General features: G+C 38.3%; 1 protein-coding gene across 1 annotated transcript in view; it reads right to left on the bottom strand.

Annotated features, from left to right (window-relative positions):
- Positions 1-6,556: 6,556 nt before the first annotated feature.
- Positions 6,557-22,519, bottom strand: part of osbpl5 (oxysterol binding protein-like 5) — a 44,031-nt gene continuing 28,068 nt past the window's right edge. Inside the window, exons 4-22 of the mRNA XM_007228072.4 lie at positions 21,818-21,898; positions 21,488-21,589; positions 20,949-21,152; positions 20,650-20,734; positions 20,094-20,256; positions 16,330-16,540; positions 15,141-15,325; positions 14,570-14,651; positions 14,136-14,234; positions 13,613-13,709; positions 13,410-13,508; positions 13,198-13,295; positions 13,016-13,105; positions 11,883-12,019; positions 11,573-11,752; positions 11,242-11,371; positions 11,033-11,147; positions 10,399-10,501; positions 6,557-8,117 (exon numbers count right to left, since the gene is read on the bottom strand). Coding sequence (XP_007228134.3) covers positions 7,988-8,117; positions 10,399-10,501; positions 11,033-11,147; positions 11,242-11,371; positions 11,573-11,752; positions 11,883-12,019; positions 13,016-13,105; positions 13,198-13,295; positions 13,410-13,508; positions 13,613-13,709; positions 14,136-14,234; positions 14,570-14,651; positions 15,141-15,325; positions 16,330-16,540; positions 20,094-20,256; positions 20,650-20,734; positions 20,949-21,152; positions 21,488-21,589; positions 21,818-21,898 — 2,391 coding nt within the window. The 3' untranslated portion in view covers positions 6,557-7,987. The remainder of the gene's footprint in view (positions 8,118-10,398; positions 10,502-11,032; positions 11,148-11,241; positions 11,372-11,572; positions 11,753-11,882; positions 12,020-13,015; positions 13,106-13,197; positions 13,296-13,409; positions 13,509-13,612; positions 13,710-14,135; positions 14,235-14,569; positions 14,652-15,140; positions 15,326-16,329; positions 16,541-20,093; positions 20,257-20,649; positions 20,735-20,948; positions 21,153-21,487; positions 21,590-21,817; positions 21,899-22,519) is intronic.

Below are 22,519 nucleotides of genomic sequence, written 5' to 3'. Positions count from 1 at the left end.
TATATTACTTCCAGCAATATAGAGAAAGATATAAGAAACCATAAAAAAATGTTCATATTTGCTGGTAAAGTGGGTCCATGCTGACAAAGGGCCACTGCAGGAAGTATGAAATTTATGTCACATGCTTCTGTGAGATTATTGGTGGGACATTTACAAGTAGAAATTTGATTATTTACTCTGAATCATGGAAACCTGGGGTTTTCTCATTATGAGATTACCCAAGTGCATGTAAAAGTTTTTGCAGTTATCTGATTATTAAGCGTCTGTAAACACTATCAGTTCTATCACACAAAAAATTGGATACAGTATGTGAATCACAATGTGGGACATACCACATGGTATGCATTCTATTTGACTGACCTGAAGTAATGTTCTCTAAAGCAATGACTCAACACGCCCTTCTCATTTCTACTTAATGTCAGCCCGCATAGCAACAGCAGAAAGTCCAAAAAGCTCAGCTCTGGCAAAATGTGCTAATGTATGACAGCATGGGGAAACATGCGAGGAGTGAACAAAAGCCCTGTTCAGGCCTGGAGGTTCCAGCCTTGCTGTGGAGACACAGAGATGTAGAGTGAGCATGGCAGCGCTGCTACAGAACCCGAACGCAGAGGAGCGTGGCAGCATACACCAGCAGAGAACAGTGCTGACCTCTGACCCTCCACACAGACCACTGCCTGAGGGAATGACATCATCCTAACGCCCACCTCTGTTCTGTTCTGTCAGTCAGTGTAGGTTCCCTCACACAAAGGAAGCACCTACGGCACTTCAAACACTTCGCATACCCTACTGTCGAACATAAACAGAAATACTAGTGTTACCCCCCACTGAAAACTCACTGAGAATTCTTTTGTGTGAAGTCCAGCACACATGTGGCCTAATTTGGTCCTGTGGTTTCGGAGCACTTCCGCCTGCCCCCACAAGCATCCCAGCACAAAGGTCCAGTGTGTGTGCGCCCACTTTCAGCTATGTGCTCCGGAGGCCTGGGCCCAGTGCCACTCCTCTACCACACAGGCTGAAGGAGTGTGTGAGGGAAAGAGAGAGAGAGAGAAAGACAGAAAGAGTGAGAGAGGGATCAAAACAGCACATGCTCTCACCCACTGAACAGAGAGCACTGTGTAAGTCTCTGTGGAAGGTGTGTGGGTGTTCATTACCACATGAGCTAATATATATTTATAGGGTAAAATTCAGGTGAGGTCAACAACTTTGTGAAATCCAAAGCAGGTATAAATAAATGCTCTAAATAGGTTCTCTAAAGCTGGGAAACCAATCAGAATCAAGCTCCATTAGTGTTCCACTTTAAGCATTTAACTATTTAAATGACACAAAATAGATGATAAATAAATGCCACTCGATGTCCCACAAAATGCTTGATGATGTGAAACCTCATGACCTCCCACATCAACAAAACCATGATGTTGCTTGCCCAGGCTATGGAATACAGCAGTTTTTTTTTTTTTATCGAAACAGCCCCAAGCTACACTAAACAAATATATATATATATATATATATATATATATATATATATATATATATATATATATATATATATATATATATATATATATATATATATATATATGCTTACAAAATATATAGATTTTATACCTGAAGCTCTGCCTCTCCCAAACCATTACCACACGTTGGGGTACCTTAAAGGTATACACACATTTATATATATACATACACACATATACATACATTAATGTCAACATTATTTACATCAAATTTACATACAGATTTTTAGACATGTCACAAGATGGTAAGTATAAACACATTTTTGTTCTATCTTTTCTTTCCCACAGGTGTTCCAGTACAGAGTTCCCCCATCTTGTAGCACATCCAGAGCTCCAAAGATACTACAAGAACAGGAGTCAACAGCCGCCATTCTCCAGGAAGCCCCCGCAAGAACAAACAAACAGGTAAGTATATTTAGTATATTTACATTAGGGGTGTGCCATATCATAACGTACGCAATAATATCGCCAACATTTTTGAATATTGTGAGCGATATTTTACCCTGAAATATTGTGCCATATCACCCACTACCAACTATTATATTAGGGTACAACTTTTTTACTGTTTTTAGGAAAAGAAAAATTCACATTTTGTGAAAATTCACAATTGAAGTGAAATTCACAATTAATATTCACTGTTCTCATTTCCCATTATATATCTACTATTTATTTTACTTTATTCCTGGATATATGGAGATATTTGGAGTGTGTTATTAGTATCATGGCATTCTGGATCATTGACTTCTGTTACTAATCTGATAAAATTCTGGTATTTTTTTAATATCTCAGTTAGGGGTGTTCCATATCATATTGTATGCAATAATAAAAATTTATTTTTGTTGCAGTAGTGTATTTCTAAAATAGTTTTTTTATTACTTTTTTCATATCGTCAAGAATATTGTTATCTTGAGAAAAACATGAAATATCATGATATTATTTTAGGGCCATATCGCCAACTCCTAATTTACACACCTAAAGTGATTAATTAATGTCCCCAGCAGTTCTGATGATGTGGCCAGGCCTCTGCCATCATCCCACTAACTGCATGCTTGTGCACCCAATCTTACACAATCAGGACAGAGCATTTCTTAACTGCAGTTTTAAGTATATCTTTAAGCAGTTGGTTATAAACACTTGTCAACAGGGTTGCCAACACTAATGCACAGCCTGTGAGTCTCACAAAATGAGATGTAATCCCACTCTAAATCCACAGTTGCTGTTTCTCACGTCACATTTTAAACGACACCTCATTCCCCACCAAAACAAACTCAAAGAATTTGACTACAGCTGCCACTCTGGATTTCACTGATAAAACAGTGTCTGCAGCGGCAACGGCCGCCTAGTGAGGGAGTCACTCCCACAACCAACCACTCTGGATTTCACTGTTTAAACATCAAGAGAGACTTAAAATGACCTGACATCAACTTTATTTTTATTATTTTTTTTTCTTCCATTGAAAGTTAAGAAGGTTTTATCAGTCTTCTGTAAAGTTGCTATTTTGGAGATACATGTTTTTCATTGGACAGCGATGATTTGCATATTGGTTGAAAGCGTTTATGTTTTTCTTTTTTTTTTTCTTTCCTTTATTTTTTTGACATAATGTGAACCTGGACATTGTTCTTTACATTGCCTTAATTTCATGATGAATGGACCAATAGAAATATTTTAAAAGTTTTTGAATAAAATCCTCTATTAAAAAATTTGCTTTGTTTCTTTTGTCATGAAGAATTTTTGCTGCAATAAATGTACTTGGAACACCGTGTGGATCATTTTTGCTTGGGTTTGCTTCACTTACTAAACAAAATACCCACAAACTACAACCACAAAGCTCTCCTATTTCACTTTGTGCTCGAGGGAAAATATTTAGCACATTGTACTCAAACCTTAATGCTGCTCGGTATGAGAACACCTCTACATTCCAGCGGATCAGAGAATGAGCAAAAGGAAGGAGTGCAGTGTCTTTGTTGTGTTGTGTGAATTCTAAAAGGTTACTCAGATTAAATATCCAGTCTTACTCACAGCCATACAGCCTTCCTGAGGTTTACCGAGGGTGAGTAAAAACTAAACAATGTAGTGGGTGGTCATGGTGGTAAGGGAAGCAATTACACACGAGAAATCATTGTGTGTCTGGGCACACCTGTGTTTGAAGATGAACTGCAGAGAGAGAGGTGTCCTTACTGGTCTATCACCCAACATGCAAAGCGCATCTCCACCCTCCACCCAGACTCTCCTGAGCTAATTATAGTTCATAAGGAGTGTTTGCTTAAAGTCCTACCTCCCTTTAGCTACAGATGGGATGGTGAGAAGCAGAAACACACACACACACACACACACACACTGACAGAGGGGCTGGTGGTAACTTGCCAAAACTGCTGTCACATGGCTTATCACATGAAGTGCACAGCATGATGCTCCCTGTCTTTATTCAGCTATGTGCAGATGAAGGAAGGGGATTTTCACTTTCTCCAGTCCCCTAAAAACACATACACGCAGCACATAGTTCATTTAATTGCCAATCCAAATGAGTTGCTTAGTGTACAAACGTCCTACGCTAACATCCAGCAACTGTGATGTTTGAAGGACCAACATTTGTTTGTAAATACCCATGAAAAATTATTTGCCAACAGGCCACTACAACAAAGGTGACCAACTCTGCTCCTGTAGAGATCATTTCAAGCAGAATTTAGCTTTAACCAATAATTACTGCCTCCAGGAGTGCTTGGTCAGCTGAATGGGATGTATTACATTTGGGAGGTGTAACCTGCAGAATGATGGATCTTCAGGTTTTCAAGTTTGGAAACCCCTGTAATCCCTGACCTCACAGGACATTAGGTGACACGTGAAGGCCATGGGTAATACAAAACTTTGATTAAAAAAGTGTGTCTGATTATGTTTGGAAAAAAAGATTATCTGTGCAATATGTGTATGGGAGAGCCCAATCCTGGTCCTGGAGATCTACCACTCTGCAGGGCCTGGCCTCATCCCTAATCCAAAATACCTGAGCCAGGTACTGCAGGCTGTGGTGGATGTAAACTCTTCAGGACTAGGATAGTGTACAGGAATAATGACTTTTACTGTAATATGTGTCTGAGGAGAAGTGTAGCAGATCACAATAATGTATCATTGGTTTCTGAAACCTTACTCCTAAACCCTCTTTAGGGGAAAGATGATATTTCTAAAATGTAGAAGGGGCTTTATAAGAAACAAGTAGATATTAAACTGGTCTTGTAGTTGGATCAGTCTGACTGAAAAAAAAAAGATTGAGCCACATATAACACAGTATTGTAAATACCAAAGTGAGAAAATCAGAAGCAGGAGAAAATGACTTAAATCTTACACTTGTCTTAAACAGGACTTAGCCATAAATAATAAGCATTAGGAATATTTATTTATTATTTTATCCATGGCACATATAAGAATACATAGAACTTGAATAATGGAGCGTGGAAACCCTGTTTTCTATCATTAATTACAAAAAATACTAACCTCCAGAATACAGACATTCTTTAATTGTCACAGAAAAATGTACAGTTGAATTGCCTTCTCTGAAAATCACGTACATGAAGGTCAACACTGATTCATACATCTAGTGTTTGCTTAGTGCTGATCTATTCATTTTAAATGGCAGTATAAATAGATACACCATAGTCAAACAAGCCCTAAGATGTCTTTATCCAAAGTACTAACATTACTAGCCGGTGTTTTCTCAGGGTTTTCTTAATTCCTTAATTAAACTCACCTGACCTAGCAGTTCATTCACCGACAATTGGCAGAAAGAACTTGTAGACAGAATTGTAGACCCAATTGTAACTGTGTCCCGTGTTTATCAAACACCAGATGGCGCTCATTTCCTTAAAAAGAACAGTATCAAATGTTTCAGTTCTGCACACACTTTTGTTTGTTGTTTAAAAAATTGGAAATACGTGTCTTTGCCTTTTTATAGAAATAATTTATTCTACTTACTTAAATTAAAGGAATATTCTGGAGAAGTAGTTAGGTACCATTTTTAATTTGGACGTTTTAGCCATTTAGCTCCATTCAGGCATAGTCCATTTTTCAGTCAATTTCTGATATAATATGGAAGGTATGAAGTAAACAAGCTATTAATTAACTGCCTCTGGTTGTCCCTTAATAAAGTAATCTTGCTAAACAATGCTGAAAACAGGTCAAATCCAACCCCCCCCCCCCCCCCCCCCCAAAAGTGCAACTTACCTTGCCTTGACTACATGTCAAGCATATATGCTATATGTTTAAACCTAGCCCAACAGCAAAAGCCTTATTTAAAGTGTAAATTAAATGATATTATATTGCTTTTAATCAGTTCTCTGTCTCTAGTTATAAGAAAACAATTTACTCCATGTCCCAGGCCTCGTGTCTGCACCGTTGCCTGTGCCCCAGTCCACAAAAAGGAGCTCAAAAAGGCCAAATATGGTGTTATCTGGGCTAAGCTAAAAGCTAACCATAGGTAACCTGCTTCTACCATCTCTAGTTAGCTACCCATACTCTGCAGTACAGGATACCAGCACTACCTGGTAACACTCTGGAATAATTACTAAATTAGCTGTTCATATTTTTGGTACAATGTTTAAAGCTAACAAAAGCTAATTTGGACTTTTTTTTGCATTACAAAAACAGGTCTGTAAAACAGACCAATTCTAAATCCCAAAATGTGTGCTTCTGTTCTGCACTGTAATTGTGTAATATTATTGCCAAGCTGTTTGATCTTCTTTTCATTTCATGTGAGTTATTGTTCGAGTATATTGTTGTATTGTATTCATTATGTATGTGTAAAGCTATCTGAATTGGCAATGTACATGAAAAGTGCTATATAAATAGATTTGCAAATGTAAATATAGCGCTGTTAAGTTATTCTGCAGTCATTGTTTAAAACTGCAGTGCAGTAGGATTTTGCCATGGGCGGAATTAATAAGAACTTTATCAGACTACTGGAGCTTTAGACCAGCACTGCCTCCTGGTGGTGATAATGGAGAAAGCCCAACATTCAAAAGATAAAAAAAGAAAAAACACAGAACCACAAAGAATCAAAATGTAAAAGTTTACTGTAGTGCTGCAATATGCATTAACTATTGACATGATCAGTGAGCCATTGGTATATTTTTTCCATTTAGAACAGTTTTACAGAGTGCTGTAAAGTGTAAAAAATACAGAACACAAAGCATTCATAGCCGGCTGTCTCTCCATTCACTCCTCTGAGCTTCCACGGAGCTGTATGATGATCTGAGACATGCTTAAGGTGAACAGGCACACTAATCTTAATAATATTACATGAGGAAGTGGAAAATCTGTGTGCTGAAACTCGAACCACAATGTGGCCTTCACAACTCATCTAGTATATGTACATTATTCAGGCCGCAGAGAGAGCAGCTTGCCTCTGTACCACAGTCTCTCTGTTTCCCAAACGTCATGGAAGAACAGTGACCATATTGCTCCCAGAAAACCTGAATGAGAGTGATGCATTTTTTTTTTAAACTGTATGAAATAAAAAGGAACAAATCAAATAAATACATTCTTGATTTCTTTTGAAATGGCATTTTGTTCCAAATATATACAGAATTGTTCACATTTCAAAGTCAAAGCTTCTTTATCCTTTTTCTAATCATGCACTTCATCCACACTTCAAAGCCAATAGTGGGACCAGTAAGGTTTAGGTCCTTAAGGATCCTGGATGTCCCTGTAAAGACTGGCCAAACCCATTAGCAACAGCAGTCTAGTGGATTCGTGTTCTGGCCAATGGCTGATTGTGCATTGTAGTTTCATGCTGACAAATGACAAATTTATTCATTCCTTCATCCAGAACAACACAGTCTGTGTTGTTTGGCAACAGAGTGCATTCAATTTGCTTGGTGTGCAGGGTGCAGAAACAGGCATGTAAACAGATGTTGTTCTAACTGGGAAATACTGTTTTGGTTAAATCGTTATTTAAAGATGAATTGTAGTCAGTTTGATAAGACGTTTAGACAAAAGCACACAACTGCACTGGTGGGTTCCTTCCACTGATTATTCTTCTCAATTTCCCCTCTTCTATTTGGCGTCAGCATTAAGGCCCATTATCATGAAGTGGAGCGGGAAACAAAGGTATTAATACACACATACAGACAATCATTCTCTCTCATACACTCACACGCAATCACACACCTTAGCTGCCCAAAGGGCCTGAACATGACCAAAAACACAACAGTATTGCAAAGGTTTATAAAAAAAAAAAAACGCCCATAAGCAAGAGTGACATGGCAACATTTACACTTCACTCCAATAGCTTTTTTTTTTCTTCATTTTTTCATTTGATTTAAAAAAAGAGTCTTTTTCTCTTCATGTTTTTGAAGTGCTTAGTGCTTGTTGGTGTAGCTACGATCAGAGTGAGCCATTCAGGAGCTGTGTGGTGGTGCAGTTTGGCTGTGTTTATTGCTAAGCGACAGCTGTGTCTGTCTCTAAGCAACTAGGCGATTGGTCTCTTAAGTGAAGACATAGTTAATGAGGAGCTGCACGAACACCAGAATGCAAAGAACGAGGCAGTGACGGCCACTCAGAGACACGCTCTCCTCTGTCCGTCGGGTCAGCTGACGACTTAGGGCACCCAGGTTCCTGAACACATAATGGGAAAGAGTGGTGGCAGTTAGATTAGTCTAATTAGAATCACAGTAAAATCCCTATAGATTAGAAAGACAATACGCTGAGGATGGATACAGGGGTTTCCAATCGCACTCCTAATGACCCTACTACACTCTACATGTGTTTTAAGCATGGCAAAATCCTTGAAACCGGACCCTCACCATAAGGTCTCCACAGATATATCACCCCCCCAACCCCCCCCCCAAATCTCTCATTAAATCAGCATAATGGAAACTGTTCACCTCACTGCTCTATTCATAAGTGCATTTCTATGTGAAAAGAAGAATCAAGATAAAAAATAAACAAACTAAATGTATTTAATTCTAATTATATGAATTTAATTTGTATCATATAAATCTCTGCCAAACGTCTCTCTGTCTTTTTTTATTATAGTTTTATTATAGTTAATAGGGTTATACATTTTTTTATAACGGGCACCAGGCTATAGATGATTACTCTCTTCGATCAAATATACCATAATTAGGTCAAGGTCAAGAGTGTTAAAAATGGGAACATACAAAACCCATAAAAGGTAAGTATATACACTGCTCAAAAAAATAAAGGGAACACTCAAATAACACAATATAACTCCAAGTAAATCAAACTTCTGTGAAATTAAACTGTCCACTTAGGAAGCAACACTGATTGACAATCAATTTCACCTGCTGTTGTGCAAATAGAATAGACAACAGGTGGAAATTATTGGCAATTAGCAAGACACACTCAATAAAGGAGTGGTTCTGCAGGTGGGGACCACAGACCACTTCTCAGAACCTATGCTGTCTGGCTGATGTTTTGGTCAGTTTTGAATGATGGTGGTGCTTTCACACTCGTGGTAGCATGAGACGGACTCTACAACCCACACAAGTGGCTCAGGTAGTGCAGCTCATCCAGGATGGCACATCAATGCGAGCTGTGGCAAGAAGGTTTGCTGTGTCTGTCAGCGTAGTGTCCAGAGGCTGGAGGCGCTACCAGGGGACAGGCCAGTACACCAGGAGACGTGGAGGAGGCTGTAGGAGGGCAACAACCCAGCAGCAGGACCGCTACCTCCGCCTTTGTGCAAGAAGGAACAGGAGGAGCACTGCCAGAGCCCTGCAAAATGACCTCCAGCAGGCCACAAATGTGCATGTGTCTGCACAAACGGTTAGAAACCGACTCCATGAGGATGGTATGAGGGCCCGACGTCCACAGATGGGGGTTGTGCTCACAGCCCAACACCGTGCAGGACGCTTGGCATTTGCCAGAGAACACCAGGATTGGCAAATTCGCCACCGGCGCCTTGTGCTCTTCACAGATGAAAGCAGGTTCACACTGAGCACATGACAGACGTGACAGAGTCTGGAGATGCCGTGGAGAGCGGTCTGCTGCCTGCAACATCCTTCAGCATGACCGGTTTGGCAGTGGGTCAGTAATGATGTGGGGTGGCATTTCTTTGGAGGGCCGCACAGCCCTCCATGTGCTCACCAGAGGTAGCCTGACTGCCATTAGGTACCGAGATGAGATCCTCAGACCCCTTGTGAGACCATATGCTGGTGCGGTTGGCCCTGGGTTCCTCCTAATGCAGGACAATGCTAGGCCTCATGTGGCTGGAGTGTGTCAGCAGTTCCTGCAAGATGAAGGCATTGAAGCTATGGACTGGCCCGCCCGTTCCCCAGACCTGAATCCGATTGAGCACATCTGGGACATCATGTCTCGCTCCATCCACCAACGTCACGTTGCACCACAGACTGTCCAGAAGTTGGGGGATGCTTTAGTCCAGGTCTGGGAGGAGATCCCTCAGGAGACCATCCGCCACCTCATCAGGAGCATGCCCAGGCGTTGTAGGGAGGTCATACAGGCACGTGTAGGCCACACACAATACTGAGCCTCATTTTGACTTGTTTTAAGGACATTACATTAAAGTTGGATCAGCCTGTAGTGTGTTTTTTCACTTTAATTTTGTGTGTGGCTCCAAATCCAGGCCTCCATTGGTTAATACATTTGATTTCCATTGATGATTTTTGTGTGATTTTGTTGTCAGCACATTCAACTTTGTACAGAACAAAGTATTCAATGAGAATATTTCATTCATTCAGATCTAGGATGTGTTATTTGAGTGTTCCCTTTATTTTTTTGAGCAGTGTATATAAATAAATACCTAAATAAAAAAGCACATTAAAGAAAACAAACTAACATAAATATCCTTTAACATATTGAGAGTTAATTAAAGGATCACTATTTGTAATCATTAAGCAAAGCTACTGAAATAACTCACCGCTGAATGTCTTGCTGTGTTTTCTGTATTGATGCTATCGAGGCTTCGATGAGAGCAAGGTCCTTCACTTCTTTATTGCACCTGGCACACTGGCCCACAAAACCTATTCAAACAAGAATCATTGATTTATTTATTTACTCATTGATGTTTTTGTCTGAAATGGTATACATTTTTGGTATACATGGTATACAATTTTGTAATGCCTTATTTGAATCCTATATAATGCCTATACCAAGGCCCTGTTCACACAGATCTGGACGTGAATATAAAAAAATAAAAGTCCACAGAATGTTAATGGTTGTCTTTTTTATGTAAAACATTTTTTGGTGCAAATCATATCTTGAGTCTAGGGGTGAGATGTGCTGCATGTTATGGAGACCGGCTGAACACAGTCAGAAAATCTTTGTGGCTTGTAAAAACATCCTACAACTTTGTGCTGCTCAGTATAGGATGGTACGCTATTATTTTATTTTTATTTATTTTTTTTATAAAAAATTGACATCACAGTTTGTGAGGCGATAGCACTGCCTGCTGTACTGGCATGATCATGCATTTTAGAGCCACGTTTGCAAGTTTTTAAAAACATCTGTACACATGTAAATGGAGCCTAACAGTTCCAATATCTGTGCTTTACCTTCATTGTCTGAGGACTCATGTGTGGGCTCTGGCGTGCTACTGCTGCTTTCTGTGTTCTGACTACAGCTGGATGGCTGACTGCTCGACTTCCTGTGCTTTCCATTCACCTGGCCCTTCGAAGACAAAACACACATAAATAAAACAATTATTTTGTGTAAATTCCATAAATCAGAGCATATCCATGAGTTCTGTAAAACTGCGGCTTACCTTATGTTGTCTGGCCCAGCTTTGACTGTAGGTGAAGCCATTGCGTTGACGTCGGCGCCTCTCTTTGGTCTGGATGATGCCATCTTTCTCAAATTGAAGCAGGCAGCAGTCAGGGTCCCACGGCTTAGCGCTGAGAGGACAGGCAGAGAAAACTGATTACTCCCTGTGGCGATTCACTCAGTTTTGTATTTTACATGAATCCTATAAAATATTCTAAAATTATTTAATTAGTATTAGTAACATATTAGTTATTTAAATTTCTATACAATTGCTCAAGATTTTAAAGTACCCTAAAGCTAAGGTAAAGTAAAGTGCAATGATGGGTACATACTCTGTGTGTTTGTACTGCCACTCATTGGTGTCGGGGTTCAGAGTGAAGAAATGTGGCTTCCAGGGCCGATCTCCTCTTTCTCGTGCCTCTTGCCTCTGTGCCTCTTCCAAAACAAACTTCTCTTGAGTAGCTTTGTTCTGGTCCTTAGTGTTAATTGCAATAGTCACCTGCTTCCACAGCCTGATGGGAAAGAAAACCTGCTGTAGTGCAAATCTTTCCCATCTTTTTTTAATGAACATTCCAAAAAAGTTATAATCATTAACAAGAAGACGAGAAGAAGTGTTAATACGAAAACATTACATGACTATACCTCTCAGACTCCTTGAGCCCCTGCTGGTCAAATTGAACCACCTGTCTTCTCAGCCTCTGCTTGCGAACTTCTGGTGTTGGGTTCCACAGCACCTCCTGCTGGCCAGTTTTCTTTTCATAGATAAGCACCTCCCCATCCTACCAAATGAGATTAACCACATATTAGGCAAATGGAGAAGACTGCTAACTTAGAGCAGAGCAGAGTGACACTAAAGTTACTACAACTAAAATTCAATTTAAAGTTATAACATTTAACTTTAAAATAAAAGGTTTTGATGACCTAAAAACAGACTGAAAGAAGCATTTGAACCCAGATCTAGCATTGAATTTATTATTATGTTATCTCGTATTCTGTACTGGGGGTGTTCCAATGCAATCTCATCATTGGTCCAATACTGACCTAAATCTATGGATTGAAAATTGGAAAGTAAAAATCAGGTATGATTATGTGAAATCCTAAACTAAGCCTATGTCTATTCAGGCCTACTGCATGCCAATATTCTATTTGTTTCACATGTTGAACATGATTTTATTTCATTTTATTTAGCGAACCATGTTAACCAAGCAAACAGCATCCAGATAAATGTATTAAGAGCTTAGTTTAAGAGATAGAAAAATACAGCAAAAATATCAGACTGTATGGATACAAGCAGACATTCAAAGTTACAGTATTCTTACTGGTATCGGACATAAAATGTTATATTTTTCACCCTGTACCACAGCATTTATACCCTCAGTCCCATTCAGACATTTTCAGCCATAATTCTTTGCTTACTGCAATACCCTGTAGTAAGTAAAAAGGTCATACAGCCGCTGGAAAATCCCATCTACGACTATGAAGAAATCCTGGTTGCATGCATTGCCACTGATGTAGTGGCTAATAATACAGCTGTGGCTTTTGGCTTCCTAGCAGGCCAACTAATGTTGTACAGCTTTCTTTTTTACTTATTTGTCAGCTATTGGGAAAACATCTCAAAACAGCCTCAAAACAGTGCCCAGTTTATATAAGTTTAAAGACACTTGCTAGATTAAACTGTTCCTTTTCAATTGTGATTAATGAATGATTATAAAATTCCCAGTAGTTTGCTAGCATTTGTACATAGAGATGTGAAGAGATGCATTGCAGAATCATACCCAGTGTCCTTCTACTGTAGCCAACACGTCCTCTCCCACACGGATCTTTCCAGAAACCTGATTAACATTACACGAACTGCCAAGGAAAGGCTGAAAAAGAAAAGAGGACAGAACAATCACTCCATGTCAAAGAGAGTTTAATTAATCTGACCCAGGAGATACACAAAAGAAACATTCACTACCTTTAATTTAAATTCAAGTTCAGCACAGTACTTTGTCTTCTCACACTCAATGGTGATCTTTCCTCCAAGCTCCAGAGTCATGGTACCATACAGAATTCCTAAAATCAAAATAATAATAAAAAAGTTAAAATATTTAACTGTTGATATATTGTTAATGGTATAACATGGGGTCCATACAATTATTACAATAATACAATTAATACAATAATTACCTTTACAGTGAGCGTAGGGCATGGTAATCACATACTCCTCATCACGAGTTAGAAACAATAGTTTGGCTTTTCCATCCAGTATAGCTGACAGAGAGTTCCCTAAAGCAAAGATATCATCTTTTAATTTCTTTGCCTGGTTTTAGCTTTTCTTTATTACTTACTAAACATCATAAAGAAGCATCAGAACTCGAGAGAAAATGTACCATAGAACTTGGATTTGGCCAGGATGCTGCCACTAATACAGAAGCCATCCTTCTTATTGCTCACGTAGAAGGCAGAGATAGGGGGATGGTGAGACACCTGCACATGGAAGGGATAAAAGAAGATTGTTACTTGAGGAAATGCAATAAGAGATTAACTGTTAATAAAATAGATTCCTATTCATTTTTTAGAGCACTATTGAGAATGCTGGCAATATTCCTGTGAGTCCAATTCATAAGAAGGAATTTGAGAGCACTATTATCTCACATACTGCACTCGTAAGTTCTAGTGAACAGCGCAGCTTACTACATGAGCTAAATATATGGACCAAAATGCATTGCACTTTATTGTAACTAAGCTACAAACAATTAAAAAAAAAAAAGACAAAAAAAAAAACATTTTCTCATAGTATCAATACTAGTTTGTGTCCAATGACCTTTGGCATATTAATGTTTAGGCCAACTATACATGCTCCATGCTGTAGGCCATGAAGATGGCAAGACTACTTATAAGAGAAACACTCACCTGCTCTGCTAAGTAAAAGGTACAGCTGTCAGTCTGAGGATGTAGCCAACAGCAACGGAATGTCTCCCCAAGTATTGGGTTGTATGGCTTCTTCAGCCCCTAGAAAACACATGCATACAAGCAAATGCTGTTTTATTCAACCACCCATTGAATGCCAGGACAAAATGGACATATAAACTGGATAATAAAAATCTGTTAAACCAGAGCAACCAGTTCTGTCTCCACATCTCTCTTAATACTATGACACACAAATACACTCTGGAGGACAAGAACAAAGCTGTTAAGCAACTATCACATTATTGTTAGGCCACCCAAGGCAACCATATCAAAATGAGTACAGTAAATTGACAACCTAACAAGAGAGACAATTTCCAAAACAACATTTAAATGTTTTTTTTTCTTCTGAACATAGAACCACTTTGTCAAAACCTCACCTTGGGCTTCTTGTAAAAGCCTGACAGGTACCAACGCAAGACCTGCTTCATCCTGCAGTATGGGCTTTCCTCTAAGACTGCCCTAATAACCACAACAACAAAAATATATGTAAAAAAATAATTCAATAATAAATCTACTAAATACTACACAATAAAATACTATAAAAATAAAATACTAAATACTAAACACAATTACAATAACTAGATCAATAAAAGATGAAAATGGCCTTTTGCTCCATATATAAACATTCATACAAACATTCATACACATTTTAAAGAATCCCCACATTAAGCAGTATCTGTGCATCTAAACATCATAAAAACATGTCCATAAACAGGTTGGACAGTACTGTGTTAAAGACTGATTTAATGATACACTAACAGAATAGACTAGAATAAAATTAAAGGAATAATAAACTGTATAATGCTACTGCTTTTACTACTGTTGATGTGAGAGCTCAGAACTAGAAAAATATGACTTTCTAGTTTAAAAAGAATGCAGCATGATGTATTGGTGTGATGTACTGTAGTACTGCTCACAGCTTTAAAAAAAGAAGGCTAAATAACTCACTGGGATAATAAGCTGGCGTGGTAGTAATAGTCAGAGAGTTTGTCCAGAAAGGAACGTGGCTCCAAAATGAAGGTGGGCAGAACGACTTTGGACAGGTCCATGCCAGGCCTAAGCTGCTTCAAAAGTGTCCAGATTAGCCCTTTATTCTCTTCTGACACTGTCTCCACCTGAGATGCCTCGCCAGCCTGCAGAAACACCATACTTTCACTACTTTGTCCACAGACTTTTATTACCCACATACTCATGATCACATTCACATCGGAAAAGTGCTGGATTAAGCCAGACATTTTTACCTGACATTTAAACAGATTCTAGCTTTTACTACTATTAAGCTAAAAAAAAAAGGTTTATTTGCCAATGTATTTTAAATTCTTCCGTAACCCCTTAAATATCACAGCAGTTCTGTGAACTTTCAGTTGTCAGATTCAATTCACAAAGTATGACAGGCAAGATAAACTAACCTAAATATAGAAAAACTGGATCTAGCACTAGCACAGCAAGTTCCAATCTTTTTTTTTCCCTTCCGATGTGGCATCTGTGTCAGGAGGAATAGAATAATTCATTCTTCATAAATATTAAAACTGGGAAGTTCATTGTTTTGAATGAGCAAGCTTTGGTACAGAATACCAATACAGTTACTGTGGGGATGCAACATTGCTGAAAGTGGTTGCAATGAGATTCCAAAGTTGGTTTACTGTAACAACTTAACACAATGGTAAATGACTCAACCCAGCTTGTGTCCTGTCTAAGATCTATCTGTCTAAGATCAGAATGTAGTTACCAAAAACATTTTTAACCCAGCATTTTTTAAAAACACAATAGAAGAAAAGATTCCAGACAATTGCAGATCAGGAATCAACCAGCATGAAAATGGGATTAGCTGCATAATTGGCTATTTCAAGGCTTTTTTAGGTTCTGTTTCTCTAAATAATTCTCAAGCTTTATGCTGTAATTTTACAGCATAAAATTCACTAACTATAAATATGAAATGTAACCTGTATTATTGAGAAAGAGCATGAAATAAAGGAACAGCTAGAGATTTTTCCCTGTGCAAAAACCTTGTGATAATGTCTGCTTTAAAATAATCAATTATCATGTTAAATCAGCTACTGAGGACTTTTTTCCCTTTCAGTACATATCAACAACTATTTAGTCTGCTGTTAATAAGTAATCAATATTCTGTTCTCACCTCTCCCATCTCTTCAAGACCCTGTTCTACGTAGGACGTTGCCTGGAGGCAAGGTGAAAGGTCATCTGATTGGTCCATATCACTCTCTTCAGTTAATCGTCCCCCGTTTTCATTGGCTGCATTATCTGAGTCGTCATGGGCCTCTCTCTCAGATTTGTCAGAGAGGCCGTCATTCTCCATATGGTTATTTTCCAGCATTGAGTCATTCAGCCTGCCAAACAGACAACAGGAAGTATCACATGACCTAGTCTTAAAATTACAGGTAATTCAAATAGTTAATTACCCCAATACACGCCCAGTACACAGGCTAAACAGTACAAAGTGTATCAAAATATCAAAATTAATGGCTATGTTTTAGTATTTTTTCTATGTATGCAAAAAGACTTGAGTGCAGTAATCCTACTTTAGTTTCAACAGGTCACAGAGCTCTTAGTACATTCATAAAACATAAAGCCTGTCCAGACTGCTTGCCTGGAGAACTCTGTCTTCCCTCTCTTTTATGAAGTATGTCAATGTCATGGCCACCAGTCAGGTCAAGAAGACTGTGTCCCACCTGTGCTCATACAGAGCTTAAGGGGGAAAAAACCCAACCCTATCATTACTACAGTCACAACTAATGACACTGTTCCTTTATTTATTTTTAAAGTACAGTCACGTGTTTTATACATTGTTTTACCCAGCAACAGTACGGTACATGTCTCATAGGTGTGAAAAACAGCCAATTTCCGCCTGGGAGCTGCACTGGTGTAAGCTATAAGCGTGGAAGGAAAAACACCCCCTTCCATCTATCGAGACAAGCAATTCAATCTAATCTCAGAAGGGCCTTGAGAGTCCACTTAACACCAAGCACCCACACAGAAAGACATGGAGGGAGAGAACGAGAGAGAGAGGATTGACACACAAATCACAAACACCCCATGAGACTTATCGTCGAAAGAAGCAATCAGACGTCTTTCCTTACCTTGCAGGCAAAAGCTGCTACTTAGATAGATCAAGGACCACAAAAACGAAAATAGACCACTGTCTGTTTGCAGTCAATACACAGCTATGCTTTCCCTCCTTAATAAGCAGTTGTACAACCTAAAAGATCTGCCAGCTGCTTCCCGAAAGCTGTTTTTCCTGCTCCACAGCCTCGTATGCTAACTAAGTGTGTATGTGTTTGTGTAATGATGGCTCTCATGGGGTGGTATTGGGTTCATATTCTGCTTGCCTCTTCCTGCTCCTCTGCCTGTCATATGACTTGGTAGGGCAGAACTGATTGGCTGGGAGGGGCAGGGAGGCTGTGTAAGCGCTGAAATGACCACAGGGTATTTGGGGAGGGGTAGGAAAGAGGGTGGAGTTTAAGAAATAGCTGCCAACTGGAGGATATCACTGGCTTATGGCACACTGTCCCCATTAGAAACACACAAAGACACCATATCCTCTTTAACTTAGAGACTTTGAGTACTCTTTAATTTGTCTATCTAAATATATAACATAATATATATGTGAAAGCTGCTTGCCTGGGGAAACAGAAAATGGAAATATACAGGGCTTTGTACATTTCCTGTAACGACAGTAGTTACTTAATGGTTAGTGTGTAGGGTTACAGTTCACAAGGGTTTAATCTCAATACCAGCTTCTGGGGTGCCACAGCATGACTGACTAAAGCTGCGCTCTGACATATGCAAACAGAATAATTTTCATAAGCAGTGATGGCTCAGTGGTTACACTGGGTTATTGATGACTGGGTTGTAAGTTTTACCCCAGTCCATAAAGCTGCCACTGCTGGGCTAAACAGGATTAAATTAACCCAGGGAAGCAATAGCATACTGCACAAATGTGTAAATAAAATAACACCAAGTGTCTCTTGTAATAAATCTATTTAATAATAGTAAAAAACATAAGTCATAAGAAAAACATTTTAATACATACACTTAATACTCAACTTTTGGGTCACACATTCTGAGTCACTACATCTACCTAAAGTTAACATGGTGTTGAATCTTTAATTGTATTTTTTTTATTTGTGCTGTGTGTTGTGATTTTTACCACAGACTACAGTTGTCCCAAACATTTTTAAGAGTTTAAGAGCCAATGTTTTTTCTTGTTGGGAACACTAGAGAGTTCAACACACTAGCAACATAAGAGAATGTTTTAATTAAATACCAATACTGACTTCCATTACTGGTGTAGAAGTGTACTTCTTCACACAAACTGCAGATAAAAATTTTAATATTATAAACAGACCTAAAAACACTCAACAGAAGTCTACATTGCCAAAGAGAAAATATTTCCTTACTTGTTACTTATATTATTGTAAAGGAATGCTTTTTATTTTTTGGGATGCCATTTTTAATGATGGCAGCATAAAAAGCATTATATAACAACAAGCCTCCCAAAATATCAGCTGTTCTGCTTTGTTGCTGTACAGAGACAACCTGTATGAGCCTAAGCTGTGAACACTACGCATCCACTGTATACAATTACAATTGCTTTTCTGGCCTCACTGTGAAAATGAAACAATGCAGACACATAATTAAATAAATGAGTCAATATTGTCTTTATAGTCTTTAAACACAGGCATTGTCAGCATAAGCACTAAAGCACTGAAAACAACTCTATATAAATGTAATTAGGCACAACCACAAGCCACACTAAAATAGGTTATAGCAGCAGAGATCAGTAATGAATTAAGAAATCTTGTCAAAACCAGAGAAATAGGAAATAGTAGCAAAACTGTGGCATCAAGCCAAAGAAGCATCATTTCCAGACAGATATTTCATCAGAGTGTTGAAAAAGAAAGCAAATGTTAATGGGTCAAAGGCTACAATGGGATGAACTCTTTGTCATAAGTCTTTTAAAACAAGGTTAAAGAAATTATTTAAGAAATTACACTGATATAATATAAGTTAGTTCTGATGTAATCGATCAGCCAAAACATGCCTGGAGTACGAATTTCACTTATAAAGTTTTAAACTTGAGCTATGAGGCTAAAGTTGCTAACAATTATAGGAAGTCACCTAAAATTTTATTCATAAATACATCCTCAAAACATTTCTGAAACCACCTCTGTGTCTTTGTTAAAGCCACACATCAAGCAACAGTCCACCATCTGAATGATTTAAACAAACATCTTAAAACTCAAGGTCAGTTAATTTCAAGGTCTAAAAAAACCTGTTGCAATGACAGCTAAACAACTGCCTACCATATTAGCTGAAGGTTTAGAGCTCCATTCAGTTTTAGTGAATTAATTTAGCAAAACTTTACTGTGTGGCTTAGGGTTGGGGAAACCTTGTAGAATCTGATGCTAGACTACATTTCTTTTTTTTTTTTTTTTAAACCTGTTTGACAAAAAAAGTTTTACAAATTTTACATTACAAAAATGATCTCATGGAATGATATTGGAAAATCAACACAGCATTGTGCTTGGCATCACCTAGCATTTAGCTATCTGAAAACTATGCACCTGAAACTATGTTAATTTGTTCCTTTGTTTATGTATTTTAACAGGGACAGAACAGATAACTACTGACTTAAAATGGTTCCAGCACTAAACTATGCAATATAACTGACTGACTAATCAGGAGTAAGTGGAAAAATTAGGTAAATTTCACTTTTTGAAACCATACCTTTAAGCCCAGTCATCTAATAAAAAGAGAGTTCTACTGATAAAGTCAAGCTTAGCTTAATTTATATCTAAAAATAGACTATTGATCCACACACAGACAGAAAAGCTGACACACTGAACTGTGTGTTCTGGCCAGTGCTAAAGTAACACTCACTGTAGCAGTTCATGGTCACTGAGGGCAGTGGACTGCAGTAGCTGGAGTATATGAGAGGATTCAGAGGAGCTGCTCAGGTCTCCATCCCTGCAGGTCTTTGTGGTCAGCTTATACAGACTAGAGCAGCTGAGGGCTAGTTCCAATGCATCCATCCAGCAGCGGCCTGCAAAAACATACACGCAAAATGCTGACTCTCCTACATGACACTCAAAACAGCAATTATCTATTGCTGTGCAGCTACGTTTCATCTTAGTGCTTTAGGGATGCAATATACAGAGACTCATTATGGTGAAAGTCAACCTTTTAGTAGACTAAAAATGACAAGATATAAAGGAGAAATAAATGGTTGTAAAAATGATGCATTAAAAAAAACTAATTAGCAACAAGGTTTCAGAAAGGAGGTGCAGCTTCTATTATAGCAAAACATATCTAGTTTCACAGTCAGAAATCTAGATGCTGCTATTACAACTCTGTCCTGTCTGTTTTGACTGGTTAATTCAAAATATATTTAAAATTTTATATTATATAAAATACACATATAAACATGGAAACTCACCATCAGACTCAGATGCAGCTCTAAAGATCAGGTAATTACTAGGAAGAGGCTGTGTGATAGAGCCAACTGTCTCTCCTTTAGGACCCTGGGATTATTAATCAACCAATTAATTAAACAATTCTCCAATTAGCAAACCAACAGAATCAAAGTGTCACATTTAATATGTCATGCAGGATAAACTATTTTATATGGCCATTCTGCAGGACTGCTTTCTTTAAATCCACCATGCAACAGTGGCAAGTATTAAAACAAAGAACAGGTTGATTATTATTAAGAAAAGAGACAGATCTGTTTCTCACCTTCATGGCCCAGATGGATTTATCTAATGGGTGGTAGAGTTTAAAGCAAAAGCCATCTTTCTTTGAAGGCCTTTCAATCAGCTTGCAGGCGTTAAGAAGGATTGTGCCCACCCAGTGCTCTGAGCTCTGAGTTTTATAGATCAGGAGGACCCCAGGCCTTAGTGCACACCATAGCTTTGTCCAACTCTTTAACGTTCCCCGGATCTGATAAGGAAACAAGTCAATGACAAAAAAGAGGGATATTTCTTAATTTATTTATTCTAATGGATTAAATTATTTAAAAACAAAAATCAAATTATATAAAAGCCCTATACTCTATTATACACTATTTTGGTTTACTATATCTACATAAACTGTACAGCTGGACAGTTGCACCCAAAGTCTTCTGACTTATACTGAGCCATAATACTAACATTTATTCACATCAAAAAGATATTGTGAATTAAATGTGATGTCAAGCATTTATTTAGCTATTTTATAGGAACACAAAAATACAATTACTGTGTTTAGTTCTCAATAAAACAAATGTGTTAAATTACCTTTAACCAGTTTGACATTATGACCACACTGGGATCCTTGAGAGCGCTGAATAACTCTTTGGCTGCCCTCTTCTTCTCCTGACGATAGTTCTTTTTCTGAACCTGCAGAGATATTTAAATATTCAGACAAATATACAGCCAGAAATATTTGTTATTCGACCACTAGGGGGAGCCACAGGCACAGTATTAAGCTTATAAACACAAAATGTTGTATTTGAAACCTGTGTGTTATGAGTGAATGCATGCTTCAGTGAGAATTATGATAAAGTGTGTGTTGCCTTATTTTTTTATGTAATGGTAAGCAGAGTGCTGGCAGGAAATACATCCTACCTTTAGAGACTCCTTCCTGGCCAGCTTTTCAGTGGGCGAGGAGCTGTCCTTGTCCAGACCTATGAACATCTTTGATTCTGACTAAACCAGAAAAATAAAGACATAGAAAGGAAGAGTGAGCAAGCGATGAACAGAGATAAAGACAGACTGCACAAGAAAGAAATAGAATTACATGCAACTGATTCCACAGGCCAGCTTCAAACCTACCACTACCACTTACCTCTATGTTTAGACCAGCAGCCCAATGATTACATGTTAAACTGTAACTCAAGCCATCTTTAAATACAGCATTTCCCTTTTGAAACTGACCACAATAGCAGGCAGCTAAATTCAGCAGTTCCGTGCAGTCAGCTGTGGATGTCAGCTGAAGCTCAGAAAGCAAGACGTGGAGGATGGCTGCCTCCTTGGCCCAAAATTAGCTTCGTAACTAGAGGACGCTGGGAGCAGCGTCCAGAATAACAGCCTCAATGCTGTAACCTATTTTTGCTCTGCACTTACGAAAATGACGTGTATAAATACTGCAATAGCTTTCCATTCCTAATATATATGTATGTATATTTCGTGTTTGTACATGGTATTTTATACAGTATTGGTATTAGGATGGCCTTTTGGGAGAGACTGGGTATAAGACAGACAGATTGCCACTAATCTAGTTAGACTGATTAGATAGGAGGAATACAATGATGACTATTTATTTATACA

The sequence above is a fragment of the Astyanax mexicanus genome, chromosome 2 (assembly GCF_023375975.1).
Source record: "Astyanax mexicanus isolate ESR-SI-001 chromosome 2, AstMex3_surface, whole genome shotgun sequence".
Lineage (NCBI taxonomy): Eukaryota > Metazoa > Chordata > Actinopteri > Characiformes > Acestrorhamphidae > Astyanax > Astyanax mexicanus.
The sequence above is the reverse complement of the archived record's forward strand: the minus strand, read 5'-3'. Positions and strand labels throughout refer to the sequence as shown.